The following is a 22,624-nucleotide window of genomic DNA, read 5'->3' on the forward strand; positions in this document are numbered from 1 at the left end:
AAAGTATTAAGCAAGGTTTTAGTTGTGTGATTTTAATGGCAACCACAAGGTTAAAATCTAATGTGATCCTAAAAATTATGTGTATTAAAATTAACTCACAGTAATGTCTTATAAAGTAGCTTGCCTGTTTTGTTGAACTATTAATTTAAAATTTTCTTTGTATTTTAGTGCTCATCGGGAATTCTTTTTACTTATAAGCCCTTAGTGAGTGTGTGTATGAAATTGTTATCTTTCTTAATGCACTTTTGTACAGTCACATCAACAGATGTGTTTTGAGCATTCACTTTGTTACCAGAATGATGCCAGCATACTGGTTTTATTCCATCCTCAGCAACATTCGGGTGTGATAATTTTGATATGCTAATTTACTATATACTTGGTGCCATTGTAATTTGATTTTCTTTAATTCTAAGTCAGCTTGAACCTTTTCCCTTATTTGTTTGCTAACTGCATTCCTCCCTCTGTGACTTAACTGTTCTATCCTTGGCTCATTTTCCTTTGGGATTATAAAGATTGTCAGTGGAACCTTCCAGCAGCAGGCTTCCTGAGCTTTTCTACTCAGGAATTTACTTTTTCTCTACTTCTTCTCTTCATTTTGGTGGAGAATGGACAGGAGTTAAATGGGCATAATTAGAAAAAGTGGAAGGGAAAAAATAACTAAACTGGAGGAGATTTACATATAAAGTGTATTAAACTGAGCTGGATAACAGGTCGAGTTTTGATTAACAATGGGAATCAGTGTGATGTTACGGAATGCTTGGCATTGCCAGCTGACTAGGTTTCCAACACCAGATCTGCCTCTTAATGATGCCTACTTCTCAACACTGCCCTGAGCGTTAAATGAGATAGTGTGTCAGGACTGTTACCCTCTGCTATCCTGAAGATATGGCAACAGCTACATGACAAAGGCAGAACAGCCCTTGACACCAAGATTTATGGCAAAACATTTATCTTGCCACAACTCCTCACCCCCCTTTTCTGCAATTAGTGTTTAACATGTTTTCTCATTTAATCTTTATAATAGCCCGGTAATGTATCACTGTACCATTTTTTCAGATGAGAAAACTGAAGCTCTGAGAAATTAAGAAACTTGCCCAAGGTTATAGATTTGGTAAAGGATTTGGGTCAAGTTTTGTCTGACCCCAAAGCCATTCTCGTTTCTCTACCTTGGTGCCAGGCTACCTTGTGTAATGAGAGTATGACTGAAAAATGAAAGGAGTTAATGGTGTGTCCATTCCACTGTTCTTTCCACTGCTTCACTTGGCAAATGACTAATAGGCAAACACTACCAGAGGATATTTGCATTTTAAAAGAGGAGCTCATTAGCCCTAATGAATCTCTAATTGGTGGAATTTGTGGGGGTAGATATTTTTGAATGCTGGGGCTTTCTCCTGTGTCTTCAAGGTGCCTGGCTATCCTTTTCTCCTCTGTAGATTAGCAGCTATTCTGGAGTTGGAATTATGTGGTAGAATGCAGTCACATACTGCTAGCCAGTATACAGTTGAATGAATTAAAAGGGAGTCGTGAAAAGAATTATCAATAGGAAAATAGCATGGATTAGCATTGTGTAAAAAGAGTGCACAAAAGCTAAATAATACAAATTCGACAAAGTTGAGGGTTTTCTGAACAGATAAAAATAATTTATTTCGTAATAAATTTTAACTTCAGAAATTTGACTTCAGAAATCAGCATTTCCCACAGACCTCTGCAAGATGTTTACTAGATATCCATTGAAAAAAATGGTTCCATAGTCATGTGCAAAAATTAAACAAGTTTCTTCAACACAGAATGTCTCAGAGCTTTTATTATGCCAAAGTGCTTCAGGAAGCAACTGGAATTAAATAGCTCTGCAATTTTTCCTCATACTTTTGACCATAGAAATTTTTTTCAATGTGAACCCCATAGGACTAGTGTTTTGCAGATCACTTCTCAGAAATGGGGTCTAGATAAATCCTTTCTAAATAAAGAAAAAAGAAAACAGTTTTCCAATTCACAACTTTTCATATTCAGGCAGACCCTGACCTAGCCCCCACCAGCCCATTTCCAGTCTGTTGGGCTCAAGGATGTGCCAATAGTACACCCCTCTTTGGCAGATGAGACATGGACAGTTGAGGAAAAAAATAAAAAGGAACAGATGAGGACCAAGTTCTCATCTTTATTAGCTGTGAAGCTGGTGTTGAAGAATGTGGTTCATGTCAGGAAGCATATGAGTTTCCTGATCTGAACCCCAGAATTAGAATGAACTCCATTAGGTCACGGGATATGCTGGGCTGGGACAGGATTCCTTCCTATAAAGGATCCGAGCAGATTCCTGCTCTCTCTGGTCCTCTCACTCTCAGAAGAAAGGAGAGAGGAATGGGCAGAACAATTTGCACCCAAGTCCTGCTCCCAAACTCCCCAAGCCCTAAAGAGGAGACTTGGGAAAGTGAAGAGAGGCCTGGGGTGGATGTTAATAGAGCTTCCTCCACATGAAAGGAAGCATAAGGGGTGGGAAAGAAGTATCTCCTCCTGCCCTTCCCACAACACACACAGGTCTCCTCTGGGTGACCCAAACAGGCAGTCACGGTCTATTCCTAGCACTGGGGATTTCCCTCCCCCTCCCTTCCACATTCCCTTATACTTCTTTTTTCCCTTCTTCTTCTTCTTTTTTTTTTTTTTATTGCAATTTTATTGAGACATATTCACATACCAGGTAATCATCCAAAGTGTGTAATCAGTGGTTCACGGTATCATCATATAGTTGTGCATTCATCACCACAATCAATTTTTGAACATTTTCATTACTCCAAAACAAAAAGAAAACCAATAAGAAAACAAATAAAAATAAAAAAGAATACCCAAAATATCCCACACCCCTTATCCCCCCTCCCCACTATTTATTTATTTTTTGTCTTTATTTTCTTACTCATTTGTCCATACACTGGATAAAGGGAATGTCAGTTACAAGGTTTTCACAATTACACAGTCACAGCGTAAAAGCTATATAATTGTATAATCATCTTCAAAAATCAAGGCTACTGGATTACAGTTCAACAGTTTCAGGTGTTTCCTTCTAGCTATTCCAATACACTAAAAACTAAAAAGGGGTATCTATATAATGCATAAGAATAACCTCCAGAATGACCTCTCAACTTTATTTGAAGTCTGTCAACCATTGAAACCTTATTTTGTTTAATTTTCTCTTCCCCTTTATGGTCCAGAGAAGACTTTCTCAATCCCACTGTTCTAGTTTGCTAATGCTGCCAGAATGCAAAACACCAGAGATGGATTGGCTTTTATAAAAGGGGGTTTATTTGGTTACACAGTTACAGTCTTAAGGCCATAAAGTATCCAAGGTAACACATCAGCAATCGGGTACCTTCACTGGAGGCTGGCCAATGGTGTCCAGAAAACCTCTGTTAGCTGGGAAGGCAATGTGGCTGGCATCTGCTGCCAAAGTTCTGGTTTCAAAATGGCTTTCTCCTAGGACATTCCTCTCTAGGCTGCAGTTCCTTAAAAATGTCACTCTTAGTTGCACTTGGGGTATTTGCCCTCTCTTAGCTTCTCCGGAACAAGAGTCTGCTTTCAATGGCCATCTTCAAACTATCTCTCATCTGCATCTCCTGTGCTTTCTCTTCAAATATCCCTCTTGGCTGTAGCTCCTCTTCAAAATGTCACTCTCAGCTTCACTGAGTTCCCTCTGCCCGTCAGCTCATTTATATGGCTCCACTGATCAAGGTACACCTGAATGGGTGGGCCAACACCTCCATGGAATTATCCAGAGTCATCACCCACATTTGGGTGGGGCACATTCCATGGAAACACTCAAAGATTGCAATCTAATTAACACTGATAGGTCTGCTCACACAAGATTACATCAAAGATTATGGCGTTTGGGGGGACATAATACATTAAACTGGCACACCCAGGAATGCCAGGGCCAGACTCATCTCTGGGAGTCATGTCCCACATTGCCAGGGAGATTTACACCCCTGGGAGTCAGGTCCCATGTCGGGGGGAGGGCAGTGAGTAACCTACACTTAAAGAGAGAGGCCACAACTGGGCAACAAAAGAGGTAGGCTTAGCTTCTCCTTTGCAGGAATAAGTTTCATTAGGGCAAGCACCAAGATCAAAGGGCTTGGCCTATTAAATTGGTAGTGCCCAATGCTTGTGAGAATATCAAGAATTCCCCAGATGGGGAAGTTTAAAATTTCCACATTTTCACCCATCCCTCAGGGGGGCTTTGCAAATACTTTTTATTCCCTGCCCAGATTACTCTGGGATGTATCAGGGTATCACACTAACCTTTACAAACCAACAATATCTCACCCCCTAAGCACGATTTCATGTAATTATGGTGTGGCAAATAAACTGACCATACAAGTTAAATTATTTAGTGTGCTAACAGAAAATAATAAATTTTGCACCAAATAAACATCTCTTCCTTTGGTCTCACGCAGAAGTTGAAGTTTTAAAACACAGTCAGTATCATCCTTTAACCCTTTAGTCTGATTTTGCCTTAGTCCTAACCAGATCAGCTTCATTCATATCTCTAATTGAAGTCTGATAATCTTTTTCAGCTTTTTAACAGTTGCTGTATTAGGTAATGCTGACTTTCACAGCTGCAGAATGCTAGCCCTGAGTCTCAGGTGTGACACAGATACCTGAATTCCAGGGAATGAACCAGATTATACACAAAGAGCTCAGCATCTCAGAATTTAGAAATAACCACAGCAACTCAGGAATGGATGTGCTGCTGTAATACCTTACAATCTAGGGACCTTTACATAAACCTTCCTGTGATAACTCATGCTGGTGAATTCAGTTTCTCAGAGTTTTACACATTATATTAGTCCATAGTAGTGAGGCGTTATAATATTTGTCTTTTCATTTCTGGCTTATTTAACATCAACTACTGCCCTCAAGCTTGCCTTATACTTTAATAAATGCTCATTATTTACTGCCATTTTTCCTCTCCCTCAACTCGCGCCTTCATCCAGTAGACTGGGATCCTCATGAAACCCTGATGACCATCCCTTAACACATCTTCCTCAGATAGCTGCAACATCATCCAGCTTTTATCCTAGAAAGCCTGAGTTTTATTTATTCCTTTTAAAACAGGAATTGGGAAACTACAGCCTGTTGCCTGTTATTGTAAATAGTCTAATTGACACAGCTATACTCATTGGTGTACTTGCTTTCAGCTGCGGTGGCAGAGGTGAGAATTGTGGCAGAGACCATATGGCCTGCAAAGCTCCTTACAGAAAACTCTGCCATCTCCTACTCTAAAATACAGATGAACTTTATTTAGTCCTCTTAGTCCTTAAAAGACCTTCATTAGTACATACATGTAGCCTTTACCACTTACTGGTCCTAAATAAAAATTACCTTCTGAACAAAGAAAATTGCATGGTTGTGGTGTAAGGGGGATTTTGCCTCTTGTAAAATGGTTTCTAGCCTTAGAAACTCCTAGAAAAATATCAAGTGGATTGTGTCTGCTTTAAAAGGCAAGAAGGAAAGACAAGAGACTGCTCTAGTCCAGGAATATTCAGTATCCCCAGTGGAAAGGGAAGAAAGCACATTAATTCATGGGCCCTATGGAAGAAAACAAAAAGGAGGGAGACATATCTAGAGGCTCCAAAAGATTGTACGCACACAACACACTACGCAGAACGCCCCTTTGGAGCCCTACACTCTTCTCAGTTCCTGGCTCACCTCAGCCTTCATGCACTGGAACCCTCCCACCAGACCACAGAGTCCCCAAAAATGTCAGGAGTCACGACTGCCTTCCACCTGTGAAATTGTGAGCAAGTCACTGATGTTTTCTGCCCCTCAAGGTTCACTCACCTGTAAACGAGGAGGGGAAAGATCTTACTGCGCCATCGTGAGAAGCAAATGTGATGTTGTAAAAAGGGCTTTATGAAATATAAAGTACTAGGAAGATGTTGCCTATTTTTGTTCTGCTTTTTAAACAGCTGACTTGCAAATGAAACCTTTGAATATATCCAGTATATAAGTTAGAGATAACTGATGTTTGGAAACTGAAGTAACTTATTTCACATTTGCCACGTCTACATTTATTAATTTATTGTTAAATATCTAACTTTTCTGCAAAATCTGAAAAGCATAGGAGAATAATGAAATTTTTGTCATGATAAAATAAGTCTAATTTTGTCATGATAAAATAAGTCTTCAAAAATTATGTTTCCTTCTGTCCTGTTCTTTTCTGTTAGTTGTTTGTGTGGTTTTCATTTTGTGCCTTTGTTTATAGAGAAATAATCTAGCAGATGGCATTTTTCCTTGTAATCAGTTATTGTCCTATCTGAGTCATCACCACACATGGCATTTCAGTAAATAGTGATTCTACAATCGCTTCCAGGCAGTTGTGTTGTGTGATGTCAAGAGCACTGGCTGCTAACCTTTCTGGTTATTCAGGCAGTAGGGAGAAATGAAGGAAGTTTTGTATAAATACATGCCTTAAAGTAAGAAAATGGCAAAGGAAGCACAGACTTCAGGCTGGTTGATTTTAGCAAAATACTTAGTGTTTGTGTGGCTGTGGATGGATATTTCTTGGAGTAAATGACATGTTGTATTGGGTTATACAGATTTTCTTATAAACATCATATATGTGAGTTATGAAACACAGCCTTGACCTACTTGTCCAGAGATTTGCATTACTTGGCTACTCATACTCCCATGGTTTCAGATTAAATTCCCTGTGCATTGTACTTTCCACCTGTGTGTGTGTGTGTGTGTGTGTGTGTGTGTGTGTGTGTTGTGATTACCCTAACTTTTGGAGAGAAAGGAGATTTCAGAAAATTTAGGCTCTTTTTCCTTAATATGCAGATAAGTGTAATTTTGAGCAATCACTTAAAAAAAATGAAAGAAAATAGTTGCTTGACATCCTAGGTCACCAGAATAGGTTGATTCAGTTTTCCGCTTTATACCAATTAACTTTGTTACCTTATAGACCCAACCTAAAAGTTCCTAATGGCTTTTGTTTCAATATGATTTTTTTTAACCATTAACTATTTTTAAAATCTACTAAATTATGCCGCAATACTAGCAATACATCAAATTAATATATTTGCCTTTGAAATTTAACAAATATGTTTTAGAAGAAAGGCACTGGTATAACTTCATTTTGTCACAGTTTCATGGAAGAGAAACAACAAAGAGGAGTCCATTAATTTATTCAATTATTTATTGAACACCTATTTTCTGCTGGGCCCTGCCCAACGATAATAATTTTGTATACAACTGAGAACAAAGCTGATAGGCCAAAATATGTATTGTTGTGTTTGGATTGCAAACACTTGGGGGAGTTAGTTTATCTGAGGTAAATAAACTACCAATGTAATTCCTGCTTCATGATTTCAGAATTTATTAAGATTGTATCTAATCCTTTAACATTTTCATGAGGCTCTTCCTTGATTATAGCCATTAGTAAAGTAAACCTTTTTATTTCACATGGAGGAAGTAAGTTCAGCCAAGACTTTCATATTTGATAATCTCCAGTGAAGATCCATGACCTTCCTTGTATCAACAAATTCTTACCCTTTAGTGTCAGCCGAGGAATCCTGTATGAATTTGTCAGTTTTCCCAATTGTGGACATTCCTGACCTGGCTAAATTTTATGGGAAGGACAATTTACAAATTTATAAATTAATCTCTCATTTTGTTTCAAAGAAGTAGGCTAATTTTTTCTACCTACTATGTATTAATTACAAACCATTAGTGATAATTAATAAATTAATACATTAAATTCTGCTTGTACTTACCCAACTGTGTTTGCATCTGCCCTTTGTCCTTGACTACACATCATGGAGTCAAGCCTAGTCACCAGCTTCATTTGGTAATGTACCCCACCCAGGCACCAGCCTTAAGAATCAAGTTATTAGCCAAAGACTAATTTAGGAATTGGTTCATTATTCTTTTCTGTTGTAAAGCTTGTCAGTTATTACATACAAACGTATATATCTACTCTGAGACAAATCCATAGAGACAGAAATAAGAACACTTATAAAGAGTAAACCTTATAAAAAAACTAAGTTGGAGAACAATTATTCATTTTACAAAGAGTTTTTATTTAAAAATAATTTTCTTTATCTTCTTTAAGTCTTAAGCTTTCCTAGTTTATTTGAAATATGACTTTATTTACAGAATCTGAAATAACTTGATTTTTGTAGAGTAAGCCTTCATGTGAAGCAGGATGCATTTCTGGTTTAGGGTTTGTATATACGTATTTTATGGATGATTTATGAGACCTCTATAAAGTTACTATTTTTTAAAATTGACTTTGTAATGAAGGAAATAATAGTTGCTTCTATAATGTGAAATGTTTCATTAAATAACAAGGTATTTCAAAAAATAGAAGACAATTTGACTTTGATAGTACAATGAAGTTTTTGTTTTATTTTGTTTTTTATTTGGGGTTCATAGGAGATACAGCAAATGAGCAAAGAATGGCAACAAGAGATAACACTTCAGAAGTGAAAGGCAACCAACCTTTGGAGGTAAGTGAAACACCGTGAGAGTCCTTTTGGAGTGAAAAAGACAGATCACGTGTTGCTCTGAGTATAGATTGTAACATCTCCTGGTGCTATGCAGACAGGTGCCTAGTTATCATTGAGTTTCTTCTAAAGAAAACAGGTGATCTGCTGATAGTCAAGGGGTCCCAGTACAAAGAGTGACTTCCCCCGTGCTAAACTTTTCCTAATGCAAGAAATGGAAACTTTCTGTATAAAAGAGGAATGGAGCCCTGAGGTTAAAACATTAGAACCATGTTAATCAAATGACTGATTTCTAATACATTTGAATAAGCAGATAATATTTTTACCCAAAATAATTAGAATTATAAATTTTATATGAATCCATAGAGAAAGTTTTGAAAATAAGCTCTTCAGAACAATTTCCTATTTCCAGCATCAAAGTATATGATGTGACAGTGTTTCGTAGAAAAACTTGGGCATTTCTTTCTTCTTTTCCACATGAGAAAACTGTTCCTTGAGGCTGCTTGAAAACGTAGTTAGGACACAATTGTGTTCTATGTAGAAAAATACTAACAATATTTTCCTGCTGAAATAATTATTTTTAAGACTTACAGGGAATATAAATGATCAGGGTGGAAGGAGTCTCCATGACTTTTGAAACTTTCTACATGGTAACACACCTATTTGCTCAGCTTGTAGCATAGGGGTGTAGATGCTATGACAAGAGTGAGGTCAGAGGCCTTGTCTGTTTGGTTCATCATGTATCCCCAAAGCCTACACAGAGTAGGCAGTCAAGAAGATTTGTTAAATGACTGAATTAATGGAATCATGGGTTATAAATAGAGAATATTTTTTTTTTAGGAAGGGAGATCTTTTTGTTTTATTTTTTGTATTCAGCTTTTTCACATTGAACAAATATTTTTTAATCAGGGAAGAAAGTTATTTAAACAAGTGAGGAAGGAAGTAAATTCAGGAAGAAGAAGAAAAGAATCATCTTCCCCATAAAACTGTGCATTTCATTCATTCATTTATATATGCAACAAATATTTATTTAAGCACTAACTGTATTCAAGGCACTGTGCAAAGAGCTGAGTAGGTAGTGGTAAAAGAAGTGGATACAAGGACAAAGAAAAACAAAGCCTACACATTGAAGCTACTTGATCTCCTTCATTTATTCAAACATTTAGTGACTGCTGACCATGAGCAGCGTCTCTGATAGGAAATAAAGGTTGATGTATTTGGGATTTGGGAAAGAACCACCAAGAGGGCTTAGAAATCATCCATGATTACTTGAGTTTAACTGCTCAGTTATGTGATTCATTAAATGTGTCTGCAGAACTTGATTATTTTTCAAAGTTGATTCAGTGATGAAAAGAATTCCAAGATTAATTCTTAAAAAGTGTTTGAGACTATGATCTTTAGAGACTTAAATCTAGCTCATAGTTGTACTACTTTCTAGTCTCCCCATTAATCAATCCTGAATCATTAAGCCTGGATTTAAATACTTACGCTGTAACAAATATTTCAAAAGTGCCTTCCCCATATGAATAGCTGCTAGACACTGGGAGGACAGTGTTTGCTATCAGAGAGCTCACTGAGGTAGCAAAAAAGGAACAGACAGACTACAAATGACACCATAGGGTTAAATAGCAATGCAAGAGGATAATAAAATACTTGTAGAGGCTATAAATGATTTACCACAGAAAAGCCCAATAATCATTTACCTCGATGTGCTGGTTTGGATATATTTTGTCCCCCCAAAAGCCATGTTCTTCAATGCAGTCTTGTGGGGGCAGATTTATTAGTTTTTTGATTAAGGTGGGACCTTTCGATTAGTGTTATCTATGGAGATGTGACTCACTCAACTGTGGATGATACTTTTCATTAGATTATTTCCATTGAGGTGTGGCTCCACCCATTCAGGATGGGTCTTGATTAGTTCACTGGTTTAGGTAAGAGAGAAGCTTAGAGCTGACACAGACCCAGATGCTTGCTGATGCTTAGAGATACTTGGAAATGAGGACAGAAGGATACTTGGAGATGCTAAACTAAGAGATGAAGCCCAGTGTTTGCCCTGGAGAAGCTAAAAGAGGAACCAAGACAGGACACCCAGAGACATTTTGGAGAAAGCCATTTTGAAACACAGCCTGGGAGCAAAGGACCAGCAGATGCCAGCCACATGCCTTCCCAGCTGACAGAGGTGTTCAGGATGCCATCGGCCTTCCTTCAGTGAATGTATCCTATTGTTGATGCCTTAGTTTTGACACTTTTATGGCCTTAAGAATGTAAATTTGTTACTAAATAAACCCACTTTGTAAAAGCCAGTCGGTTTCTGGTATTTTGAAAAATGACAGCATAAGCAAACTGGAACACTCGACTTTAAGTTTCTAAAATGGAATTCATTGTTCCCCTCCGTTAAAAATCAAAACACAAAACAAAACAAAACACCCAAAAAACAAAAATCATTGTTGCACACTCATTCTGCCCATACTCTGTCTTGATGATCTTATCTAGTCACATGGTTTTAACTTCCAAGCAGAGGCTGATGCCTCCCAAAGTGTATCTCCACCTAGACCTTTTCCTGAGCTCTAGCTTTATATCCAACTGCCTATATGACACTTCACTTACAAGTTTCTAGACAGTTCAGCCTTTACATGACCAAACCAGAACTATTGATTTCTGGCCCCACTACCCTGAAGCTTCTCTCTTGTCAAGTTTTCACCATCTTCATAAATATCACTACCCTCTATGTGGTAGAATGAATTATGTACAAACAATTAGACATTTTCTTAGTCTAAATCTGCATTTCTGTTGGTGTGAACCCATTGTAAATAGGACCTTGTGAAGATGTTATTTTGAGTTAAGGTGTGGCCCAACTGAGATTGGGTCTTAATCTGAATTATTAGAGTTCTTTATAAGCAGAAGAAATTCAGACATACTAAGAGAGAACCTCAGGGAGGAGCCAGAAGCAGGGAGTCAGTGGGAACTGGGAAAGAAGGGAGAGGATATCATCATGTAACGGGAAGCAGGAGATACATGCTGTGCTGGTTTGAATCTGTTATGTACCCCATAAAAGACTATTTTCTTGTAATCTGTGGGGGCAGACCTATTGTGGTTGGGATCTTTTGATTAGATTGCTTCCATGGAGACATGACCCCGCCCATTCAAAGTGGGTCTTAATCCTTCACTGGAGTCCTTTAAGAGAGCTCCCAGAGAAACAGAGCTCAGAGAAGCTGAGAGAGACATTTTGGAGAGAAGCTAAGGGATATAATCCAGAGTTTGCCCCCAGGAGAAGCAAGGAGGACCCACAGGAGCCACGAGAAGCTGAGATATACACTTAGACAGAAACACCCTGGGAGGAAGAAGCAGAGAGCCGAGAGAAGCTAAGACAGAAGCCCAGAGACATTTTGTAGAAAGCCACAGAAATCAGAAGCTAAACCCAGGAGAGGACCAGCAGACTTCAGCCATGTATCTTCTCATGTGACAGAGGAATCCCAGATACCATCAGCCTTGCTTCAGAGAAGGGATCGTCCAGTTGATGCCTTAATTAGGACATTTTCATGGCCTTAGAACTATAAATTTGTGAACTAATAAGCCCCCATTGTAAAAGCCTATCCATTTCTGGTATATTGTATTTTGGCAGCTTTAGCAAACTGAAACACATGCCAGGGAACCTCAAGGATTGTCACAGTGAGCACAACACGCTACCAGCCCTGGAAGAAGCAATCTTTCTAGCCTCTAAATAATAAATTCCCATTGTATAAGCTAACCCTTTTTTTTTGGCATTTGTGATACCACCAGGGAAACTGTGACTTTATGTGATGCTTAGAATCAAAACCACTAACGCACCCTTGGCTCCTCTTTTTCCCTCATACTCCACATCTAATCCATCAGCAAACCCTGCCACCTCTACCTCAATATCTGGAATCAGACTGCTTCTTACCTAGAATTTACCTAGTCTAAGCCACCACTTTCTTTTACCTGAACTCTTTGCCTCCATTTTCCCTACTGTAGTCCATTCTGCCAACAGAAATATAAATCAGATCACATCACTCCTTTGCTTAAAATTTTCTCCTGGCTACCCACTGTAAATAAACTCTAAGCTCCTTACAGTGTGGGCTACAAGAACTCCATGCTCTCTTCAATCTAACTGCCCTCTATGCCCACATTTCCCAGTCCCCCACACCAGCCATTCTTCTGTCCTTGATCAAGTTAAAGTCTTTCCTATATCAGCCTTTGCATTTTCTATCCCTTCTTTACCAGATTTTCACTTGGCTGTCTCCTTATCATTCAGGTCTTAGTTAAAATGCCACTTTTCCTGACTACCTGAGTTAAACTGTCCCTCCCCCCAGTCACTGTCACATAACCTTGGTTTATTTTCTCCATCATGTTTATCACTATCTCAGTTTATTTGTTTGTTTATCTCTGCCTCTCCTGACTAGAATAAAGGTAGACTTTGCCTTGTCTACTGCTGTGGGCCTAGAACAATGCCTGGTACATAGAAGGTGTTCAATAAATACCTTTTAACTGATAATCTAGATTTTATTTAATGTCATCATCCACTCTGGTCAAGTTAAAGGCCTAAATGCCATTCTCACAATTTGTCTTACTTCTTTCATCAAATCTATCAAGTCTTATTGATTCTACCTTACATATACCTTCTAAATCTGGTTCCTTATACCCCAACTCGGTCATTATCTGTTGGCTAGCCTGTTCTTAGATGAGCAGTTTCTTTCCCAAATAGCTTTCTTAAAAAAATAAAAGCATATTTTGTTATATCCATACCCCCCAAATGCCTTGAAACCTACAGAATGAGGCTTAAACTCAAACTCTGTTAAATGTTACCTCCTTTGGGAAGCCTTTCCCTGCACCCCACCCAGAGATAACCCAGATGTCCTCTTACTACTCATGTTGTCTTTTATGACTTTACTATGTGTGAGCTTCTTGAAGGTGGGGACTAAACTTTATTTATCTTTATAGCCTCAACAGTTAACATATGCAAGTCACTTGTGGTGTGGCATAGATACCCTGCCAATGTTTCTGAACAGATGAATAAATCACTGGTCCTCTGCAAATGCTGTGTTAAAAAAGTAAATCTCTTGATCAAATTATAGTTTCTACCTTATATTATAAACATAGTTATTTTTGTTCTCGCTAAAAATTTTTCTTACTACGTTTGTTAGGCATTACCCATAAAAAATCTGTTAATTTATTTTTGGCACATCTACTACATTAGCAAGGAAAAGTTTAATGATTTCAGTTAGTTTTTTAAAAATATATTTCTGATTAAGAAGTTGTAACTATTGTAGTAGTAGAAAAGTCTCATTTTAATTTTAATGAATACATAGGAAATACTGAATATTATTTGTAATGAGAAAATATTTTATAAATTAGTATGGGTTCCACACAGCTTAAGAAAACATTCTTATGTGCCAAAATATAACTCATTTTCTTCAGGACCTTTTGGAAAATGTGGCTTTTAGTATACCAAAGTAAAGATATTAATATAAAGATATTTAAACTCAGTGACTAACTTAAAGAAGCAGGAATTCTCAATTTATTTATGGAAAAATAGAACACTCCACAAATCACTGTAATATAAGTGGAATAAAATAAAGTTCCTCTTAAGCTCTGAAATTACAAAGATAGCTATTTAATTTCAACAGAGGAAGAAATATCATTAGAGGGTGTCAACAGAGGGTTCGTGCATTTGGTGAGCTTTGAACTATGAATAATTTTAAAAATTATATATTTGGTTAATTTTTATATGATTAAGGTAAGTTCATAGAAAATGAAATCCTTCATTAAGTACATTTTAGAAATACAGAAGCAAATCATGATATAAAACTCCTTTACACACATGAATCTCAGTGACAGATAATGAAGGGTTATAAAATGAATGTAACTTTGCCTGTACTACAGTGTCGTTTTAATGGCCATTACAATATTTTGTTAAAGTAGTCTGTGATATTTTTCCTTACACTTTATAACCCAAGTGTACTTCAAAACTTTGTTCCCTCTCCAAGTACAGCTTTTTCACCGACATCATGGAAATTCTAACATCTAGAGGGAATAGAATTTGAAAAAGGAGATCTGGTTTGGGTACCAAATAGGTTAATTGTTCCACAATTGGATTATGAGATATTTTAATGCATTTAAATGAAAGATTGTCTATGAAAAGCATTTTTTTTTTTTTTGGCAGTAAGTAATTAGTGGGACTTTTTATTTTGTGAAATTAATATAATATTCATTCCAGAAAAATCATAATTTCCCAGTACTTCTGAAGAGTTGGTTTGTTTGGCTCTTCCTCACTTCTCCCCCTAAATATTTTAGGCTTTCTCTTAATCAATGATGACTTAAATTAGTTACTTCTGTTTATGTCTTATAATTATCTATGTATGATCCCAAGGTGTCACCACGTAAAATAGGCTAACTTAAGAAATCTTTGATCTATGTTAGTGATGAAATATGGTTTTTCTCAAGTTGTGCTTTAGTCCATGGTTTAAGAGCCATTGTTATCTCTTTTTTTTAATTAGACTTTTAAAACTTAGGAAAAAAGTAATAAGTTGGAACTAATTATCCAATGGGAGGATTAGACACATCCTTCTGGTCCTTCTTTTCTTCTTGTTCTGGGTAAATTTTGATTGTGAATTGAAATGACATTTCAGCTTCTTAGTGCCTTCTGCTAGTCAATGAGTCTGTGACTTACAGCTCAGGGGGATAATCCCACAGATTTGTCAAGGGCCCAGTTTTGAGATTTTGCCTTAAATAAGTAATTAGTCATTCTTTTCTAATCTTCAATCTCGGAAAATATTTTATACTATGAGAACTGGAACCATATTAGCTACTAATTTACTAGTGGACCTATTGTTTTGTATTTTATAGGGGTATTGTTGGAGATGTGAACATGTAAGTTTCACTTTTAATATAATTATATCCAATTTTAGTGACCATTAATTTTAACCTAATTTTAAGCAGATATTTTTTAATTGTTTAAGTGTTTATTGAACATGAATTTGTCTTTTATTTGTAACGGCAAAAATTCTTTTTAAATTTGTATTCATTTTTGGTCTCCAAAACTGAAGAGTATTTTTATTTGCTTAGTTCACTGGCCCATAGATAACAAAATACAAAAACAAGCCAACAACAAAAAAATCTCCACAAAATCGTAATTCCATTTGTGTATTTGTCTTGAGTGACAACGAATTCACATATGCGTATGGAGACACATATAAAATAATAACTAACAGATGGTATAGCTACAAAGTAAGGTTTATAAAGATTATTATCAGCTGGTGGTATTGAGATACTCCTGTGCTTATATTGATGGAAGACAAAAAATTATTTATAATTATTTATAATAATAAACTGTGGCGCTAATATTTCCCCAACTTCTGTTAACCAAAGTTACCTATTGTATATTTAATATAAATTTCTTAACAAAGACCTAAAATAATTTCATGGCCAATTTGCACTAGGAAACTTAATAGACAGCAGTTGTAAAAACAGTAATTAAGGTAGTAAAGACAACAACAAAAATGTTTTGCTAAAATTGTTCTGTGTGTAATGTTAGAATCCCTGGAAGCTAAAGTAAGGATTTGGGAGGACTTTTTCTCATTAATTCAGATCATTTAAAGTATGCCTCTCAATCTCATACACAGTGAGCACTTTTGAACACAATTGCAAACAAAAAGTTTGTGTTCTTTTGAACTAGGTATGGAAGTTGCATTGTGCACTTGTACATAGTTGAGTTACATGTGGAATTCATAGTTCAGTAATTTAGGAAACAAAAATTGAATTTTTGAAAAGTCATGGACTACACATATTAATGAAGCATGTTCACTTTTCTTCTAATGTGTTTTTCTATTTCCCTTTTGCCTTCTAACAGTTGACGAGGAAAATACTGAAATACTGTCATTCTTAGAACCAGTACAGCTATAAGAGACTTCAGACCCTGTAGGGACTAATTACCTTGCTGTTTAAATGTTCTTGAGCTTTGTGAATTCCATGGGATCTTGACTTTGGCTGCCACTCCTTAAATAGGGGAGTAAGTAAGACCAGTCCATTAAAAACTGGGTTCTTTGTGGAAAGTAGTTGGGGTTGCTTGGCCTATGAAAAAGGAGATTCCCCAGTGATCCTCAAAATAGTTTCAAGAATAGCAAATATTCATTGAGCATCTACTGGACTCCAGGATATATTGGCTTTAAGACTTTTTTTTAGTATAACATAGTATATAAGAATATACACTAAGAGTGTTGGGGATACAAAGATGATTATGAAATAGTCTGTTCTTGCAGGATATTCGTAGTTCAAATACAGGTATAACAAGTATTGATATTAAAGGCAGTTTAAATTATTACAACCGTTTTTGGAAAGCATTTTGGTGGTAAGTATCAAGAGCTATCAAGACATTAATATACTTTGACAGTAATTTCACTTTTAGGATTCTATTCTAAAGAAATAATCTTTTTAAACCCACAAGAAGTTTTATGTGCAAAGGGATGGCATATCCACTTAATGGAATATTTTTCAGTTTTCATAAATGACACTTATGGTGAGTTTTCAATAAAATGTGAAGACACTTGGTTAAAAAACATAAAATACAAAATTGTGTGTACTGTATGATCCTGCTGTGTAAAAATGATGCAGAAAAAGATGATATAATGCATAAAAACATTAAGAATGGTTCCATTTGGGATGGTAAATTATGGGTTAAATCATTCTTCCAGTTTTCTGATTTTCTAATTTGGCAATAATGATTTTATCTTATATTTTAAGTGGTAGTAATGGTGGTGGTGCTAGGGAAATGATAAATTCACTCAAGATTACTTTTTGCTTGAGTAGAACTATTTTGTACAGTAATTAAGACAGTGGAACAATCTAGTAAGGATGACTTTTAGGAGATACATTAGTACTTTTCTGCCTTGGCTCATTTTGATTTAAGATCTTTAATTAGTTCATCATAGAACACCACATATGATCATGACTTGTCACCCAAGGGCATTTCCAGCAGGGAGAAGAGTGAGGTATACTTATTTGAATCACCTATCATGTGTGAGAAGAGACCCTTATACAGGGTCATTTTTCATATATCATTGGAAATTGCATGGCCCAAACCTTTCTCATTGATTACCCTTGACTGTCAATTTCATTGTATCAGTTATGAAGTCATATTTTTCCCCAAAAATTTTGTCCAAAATTACTGGGCTGCTGGTTTGAACATGTATTGGTCTAAAAATCTTGTTTCTCCCTTTATATACCTGATACTGAGAGTTTTATAAATAATTAGCTTATAAGAATATAATTCTATCAAAGAAGTGCACGTATCTTTTCTCCTTCTTTGTTTCTTCTAATATAAAACCCTATCAAATTTCTAATTTCCCTAAGATGAAGAGGTTATTGCACTGTTTATGTCATTTAAACGGTAGTTTTAATTCTTGGATGTGTTTATCCTCATTCAAGATACCTTTTGAGAAGAAGATTTTATAGAATGCATTTCTCCATCAAACTTTATTTTCATTGGAATTACTGGGCCGTATAATATAGTAGAAAGTACACTTTTTCTGGACTTCTCTGCTCACTAAATATATGATCTAGGACAAGTTGCTAAGCTTTTCTTCAACTACCATTCTTAATCTATGAAGTAGGTGGATTAGATGTGAATGTCTGAGATCTCTTCCACCATCAGAAGATATGGCTCTTTAGCTCTTACAGTGAATTGGGATTGTACCACCAAATGCCAGCCTTTATACTACTGCTTTGATTGGGGCAGGAGGGTTTTAGACCTTGATTAATCAAGCTTTCATGCTGGCTAGGAAGGAATAGTCCAACAGCCCCTGGGAGTAAATAAACTGCTTTGGATATCCTTGCTCTTGCTAACAAAAGTCTGTCTTACTTAGGAAATGATAAATTTGGTTGCTGGTAGAGAACAGTTGAAACACTCACTTTATTATTATTTCTTTAAATCTATAAACTTTTGACTTTTATATTTGACAGTCACCTTAGTATAGGTCATTGATTACCCTCAAACATTGTCAAGATGAATTAACATAAGGCCTGCTTATCAGAGTTTGTAAGGATCTTTTCTGTAACTTCAAATCTGTATGTTCTGTAACCACCACATCTGTGTCCTAATTTCCATTGTGCTGGCAAAAATTTTAACAATAAGGTCATAATTCTGGTACTTTCTTCTGGTTTCCATGAGGGTTAAGTAGAACACTGAAACATAATGTTCATTCATCCTGGCCTGTAAGGCCAAACCATGTGAGGGGTTTGAAAGCTGTCCATGTTTCCATACAAAAATACACATATGGTGTGGGTAAGCCAGTAATGTGAGTTTTACGTGGTGTTTCTGCTCATATACACAGTCTGTTGCCCAGCACCAATTATTCCCTGCCAGAAACATAGCTAACCTGCTGCTTTTGTAGCTCTGCCTGATGAAGCTAGGTAACTTAAAATGACCACACTTATATTTCTTTAACTTTAGCAATCTTAGTTATTAAAGTTATATTGCAGTTAGAACTCAAAAACTGGAACCTTGTTTTGCATTGCATGCAGCCACATTAGATCCAATATAAGTGTATATTATATACATTTAGAATGAGGCACCAAAATGGGAAATACTAGCTTTTTGCTGATTAAATCTAGTTTTCTTTATCCAATTTGGAAATTATTATTATTTTAAAAACCATATAGAATACTCTTTTTATATTTTGGTAGTCACCTTGTTGCCAGTTTTCACTTTCATTGGTTTAAAAACCACAAAATCAGCAGGGTGACAGGTCCTTGTTGGGAGAATAACTGTTCCTTATTTCCCACAGCCATCCTTTTTCTAATCCCCTGTTTTTTAATTAGTAGCAAATGATCTTTATTTTTTCCTCCTTTGGTTCATATCATAGTCGTAACTTCTGGAGACTCTATAAAGAGTTTAAATTAAAGCGTAACCATATTTATGCTGTCTTTGCACAACAAGAGATTCTTTCTTGAAGGATAAATTTCATCTGAATCTTTAGGTAATGGAAAAGCAGCATGCATGTATGCCCGTGGTATAAATGGCATTATCTGAATATCGCATTTGATATTTTAGTGAGGATTCTTTTTTGTGAATATGCTTGCAAGAGTGCATCAGCATGAATACACAGAAAAAAAATTATACTTTAGTTAAGCCTCCACTACATTTACATAGAGTTTACATTTCTTTCCAGACCTAGCAGCAGGCTCCACCCCTTACTGTGAGCAAGTTTATTATTCTTTTTTAAATGAACTGCTTTCTTCCTACCCTGTCCAGTAATTGAGATTAATTTTTACCCACACAAGGGCTGTTTAATGTCCACTTTGGGGATGTCATATTCTTAGGAACATGGCTTTCACACATCACCTTTAAATTAGTTAAGAAATCATTATGGGTGTGAATTCATAAATTTTCTCTAACACCAGTTATATAATAGAAAGACGTATGTACTAGAACCTCCTAATGTAAAAGCTAAAAGCCCATAAATTTTGTTTTGAAGTAATAGCAACCCACATTTTCTCTGCCTTTTTATAACACTTGGAGAGGGAGAAAAGACTGGCACAGATACTTAAGAGCACAGTGATAATGGACTGAAGTACCATTTACATAAGAGTAAAGAGCCTCTGGAAACTTTCTTAACTTCTTAACTGAAAATAGTTGGTGAACTCTTGTACAACCCTACTTCTTAAGTTGGTTTCCTTTGGAAATAGTTTGAGGATTAGGCTGCTCATTTGTTCATTTAGATATTCTGGAATTTATTACTAGATCAAATTGGCCCATCAGAAGCTGTGTATAGCCACCTCATTGCCTTAGTCCTGCACAGATTGCCTTCCCTGAAGTGTTTTTCAGCTTGATTGCATAACTCTGAGAAACTGCTGTGTGGCATACACTATGACATTTATTATGGAGGTATTACTTAAAGACATTGTCTACTACATTAAACAGTTTTCCTCTGTGTGCAGTTCACTTAGGGCTTCTGATTTCTTAGTGCTTTTAAATAAACAGAAAATACTTTGCTTCCCCCAAGGTGGTAATACTCTCTTTTTCTCATGGACATTGTGAATTTCCTACCTAATTTTGTTCCTAACTTGTCTAGGAGGAAACTCAAACCTAAATGAACAGCTCAATTTTAGTAACGATTTAGGAACTTATGGGATGTGTGTCTGCAATACTTTATTTTCCTCTTATCTGATGCTCCTCTGTATTTTTTCCTGGACATCATTTTTAAATTTATTGTAGCTCTTTTCAGTTTCTTCAAATCCGTTGTGTAGCGAAAAGGATTTAAATATGTGTATTTAAGTAAGTATATTTATATAATACTTACATAAAATACATTTATAGTTAAAGTGTGCTTTTAATTTTAATAGGCTAGCTACACACATGTGTGCATTTCAATCTTCTTTCTCTCCTCTTTCTTTCTGAAGAATCATTTGGGATAAAATTAAACATGTGTTTTTTTTTTACTGTGAGCCTTGGGTTCCTTACTTAACCTCTCCATGTCTCAGGCAGAGAATGACCATGGGATGGGCAGTCCTGGCAGTTGGCTCACACTCTGACTGTGATGGTTAAGTTCATATGTCAGCTTGGCCAGGTGATTGTGTCCAGTTGTTTGGTCGATCAAGTATTGGCCTGATTGTTACTGTGAGGATATTTCATGAATTTAAAGCATCAGTAAGTTGATTGCATCTATGGATGATAACAACTACAATCAACTAAGGAGATTGCTTTCAATAATGAGAGAAGTCTCATCCAATCAGTTGAAAAGCCTTATAGGGATAACTGATTATTTCAGCAGGCAGAAGGAAGACTTTCGATCTCTACTTCAGGGAGCCAGCTTCTCCTGGGGAATTCATAGAATTCATAGAAAACTTTCATCAGCTTATGGCCTGCCCTAACAAATTCAGACTTGCCCTTCCATACCCACAGTTATGACACAATTCCTATAATAAATAGCATAATATTTACACTTATGTTATTGTGTGTGTGTGTGTGTGTATCCTGTCAGATCGGTTTCCCTGGAGAACCCTGACTAATACGCTGACCTCCAGTCTAATATGATTTCTTCAGGGTTCTTATTTACTGAGGACACAGTTGAAAGGCGCCTCCGTTGCAGGCCATCAACTTTGTGCACCTGCTTCAGGCAGGGTGCACCACAGGCATCAGCAGTTCTCATTACTTGCCACATCAGCCACCTTATGTTCTTCTTCCAAATACCTTTTTTTTTTTTTCATTCTCTAGAAATACGTTTTAGATGGTTTGCCAGTTGGGCTTTAAATCTCAGGATGGAAGGCCTAGGAAAAGTGACTACCTAATTTAGACATACTATCTTGTAATGCTTCCTCATAGTAGTGAATTCACAGAACCTCTGCAGTAGCATGGGTAGCAGCAAGAACATGGACTTTATCACAGACAGACTTGTAGCTGGGATCTTGGCTTCACTACTAATACCACTGAGATACCTTCAATAAAGTACCTAGCCTCTTAGATCTTCGTGTCTCCTATCTGTGAAATGGTAATGGCAGTACTTATCTTGCAGAGTTACTGCAAGAATTACATGAGGCAATATATAATATATATCTATGTGCGGTGCCTGACATATGCTAGACACTCCATAAGCTTGAGTTTCTTTTTAAGTTGGAAGGAAATTATGTGTGAGTGGTGCCTTGAAAATCATGCCAAAGCAGGGTTGAAGGAACTAAATCAATTAGGAATTGTGCTCAGCTGAGAATTTCAGAGACTTGCAAGACAGTGGCTTAAACAAATGGGGAGCTTTATTTTTCCCGTTTTCCCACGTGATGAGAAGTTTGGTGGAAGGCGGTTGAAGCTTTAGTTCAGGAGCTCAAGGTTGTAAAAACCAAGGACCTCTGAGTCCCTTGATCTTTTCCTCCTAGTTGCAAGACAGCTATTGAAGCTTCAGCCATCCCATCAACTTTCCAGGAAGCTGGAAGGAGGAAGAGAGGGAAGGGAGTTTTACTGGCTAAATTGCATCACAAGTCCAGCCATAGTGGCAAGGAAACCCAGGAAATGTTAGCTCAGTACTTTACTACCCCAGTAAAAGCAGGGTCCTTCAAGTAAGGAAAAAAGGGAGAATGAATGTCAGGTGGACTGCAAGGGGTCTCTGATATTGATATCAACCTGTTTT

The 22,624-nt window shown here is 36.6% G+C and overlaps 1 protein-coding gene across 2 annotated transcripts in view; it reads left to right on the forward strand.

Annotated features, from left to right (window-relative positions):
• UMAD1 (UBAP1-MVB12-associated (UMA) domain containing 1) overlaps nucleotides 1-22,624 on the forward strand; it is a 273,824-nt gene that overhangs the window by 190,380 nt on the left and 60,820 nt on the right. For both annotated transcript variants that reach the window (XM_037836773.1, XM_037836772.1), the window contains one exon: nucleotides 8,422-8,495. In XM_037836773.1, the coding sequence (XP_037692701.1) occupies nucleotides 8,422-8,495 (74 nt within the window). The remainder of the gene's footprint in view (nucleotides 1-8,421; nucleotides 8,496-22,624) is intronic.

The sequence above is a fragment of the Choloepus didactylus genome, chromosome 5 (genome assembly GCF_015220235.1).
Source record: "Choloepus didactylus isolate mChoDid1 chromosome 5, mChoDid1.pri, whole genome shotgun sequence".
Classification (NCBI taxonomy): Eukaryota; Metazoa; Chordata; class Mammalia; order Pilosa; family Megalonychidae; genus Choloepus; species Choloepus didactylus.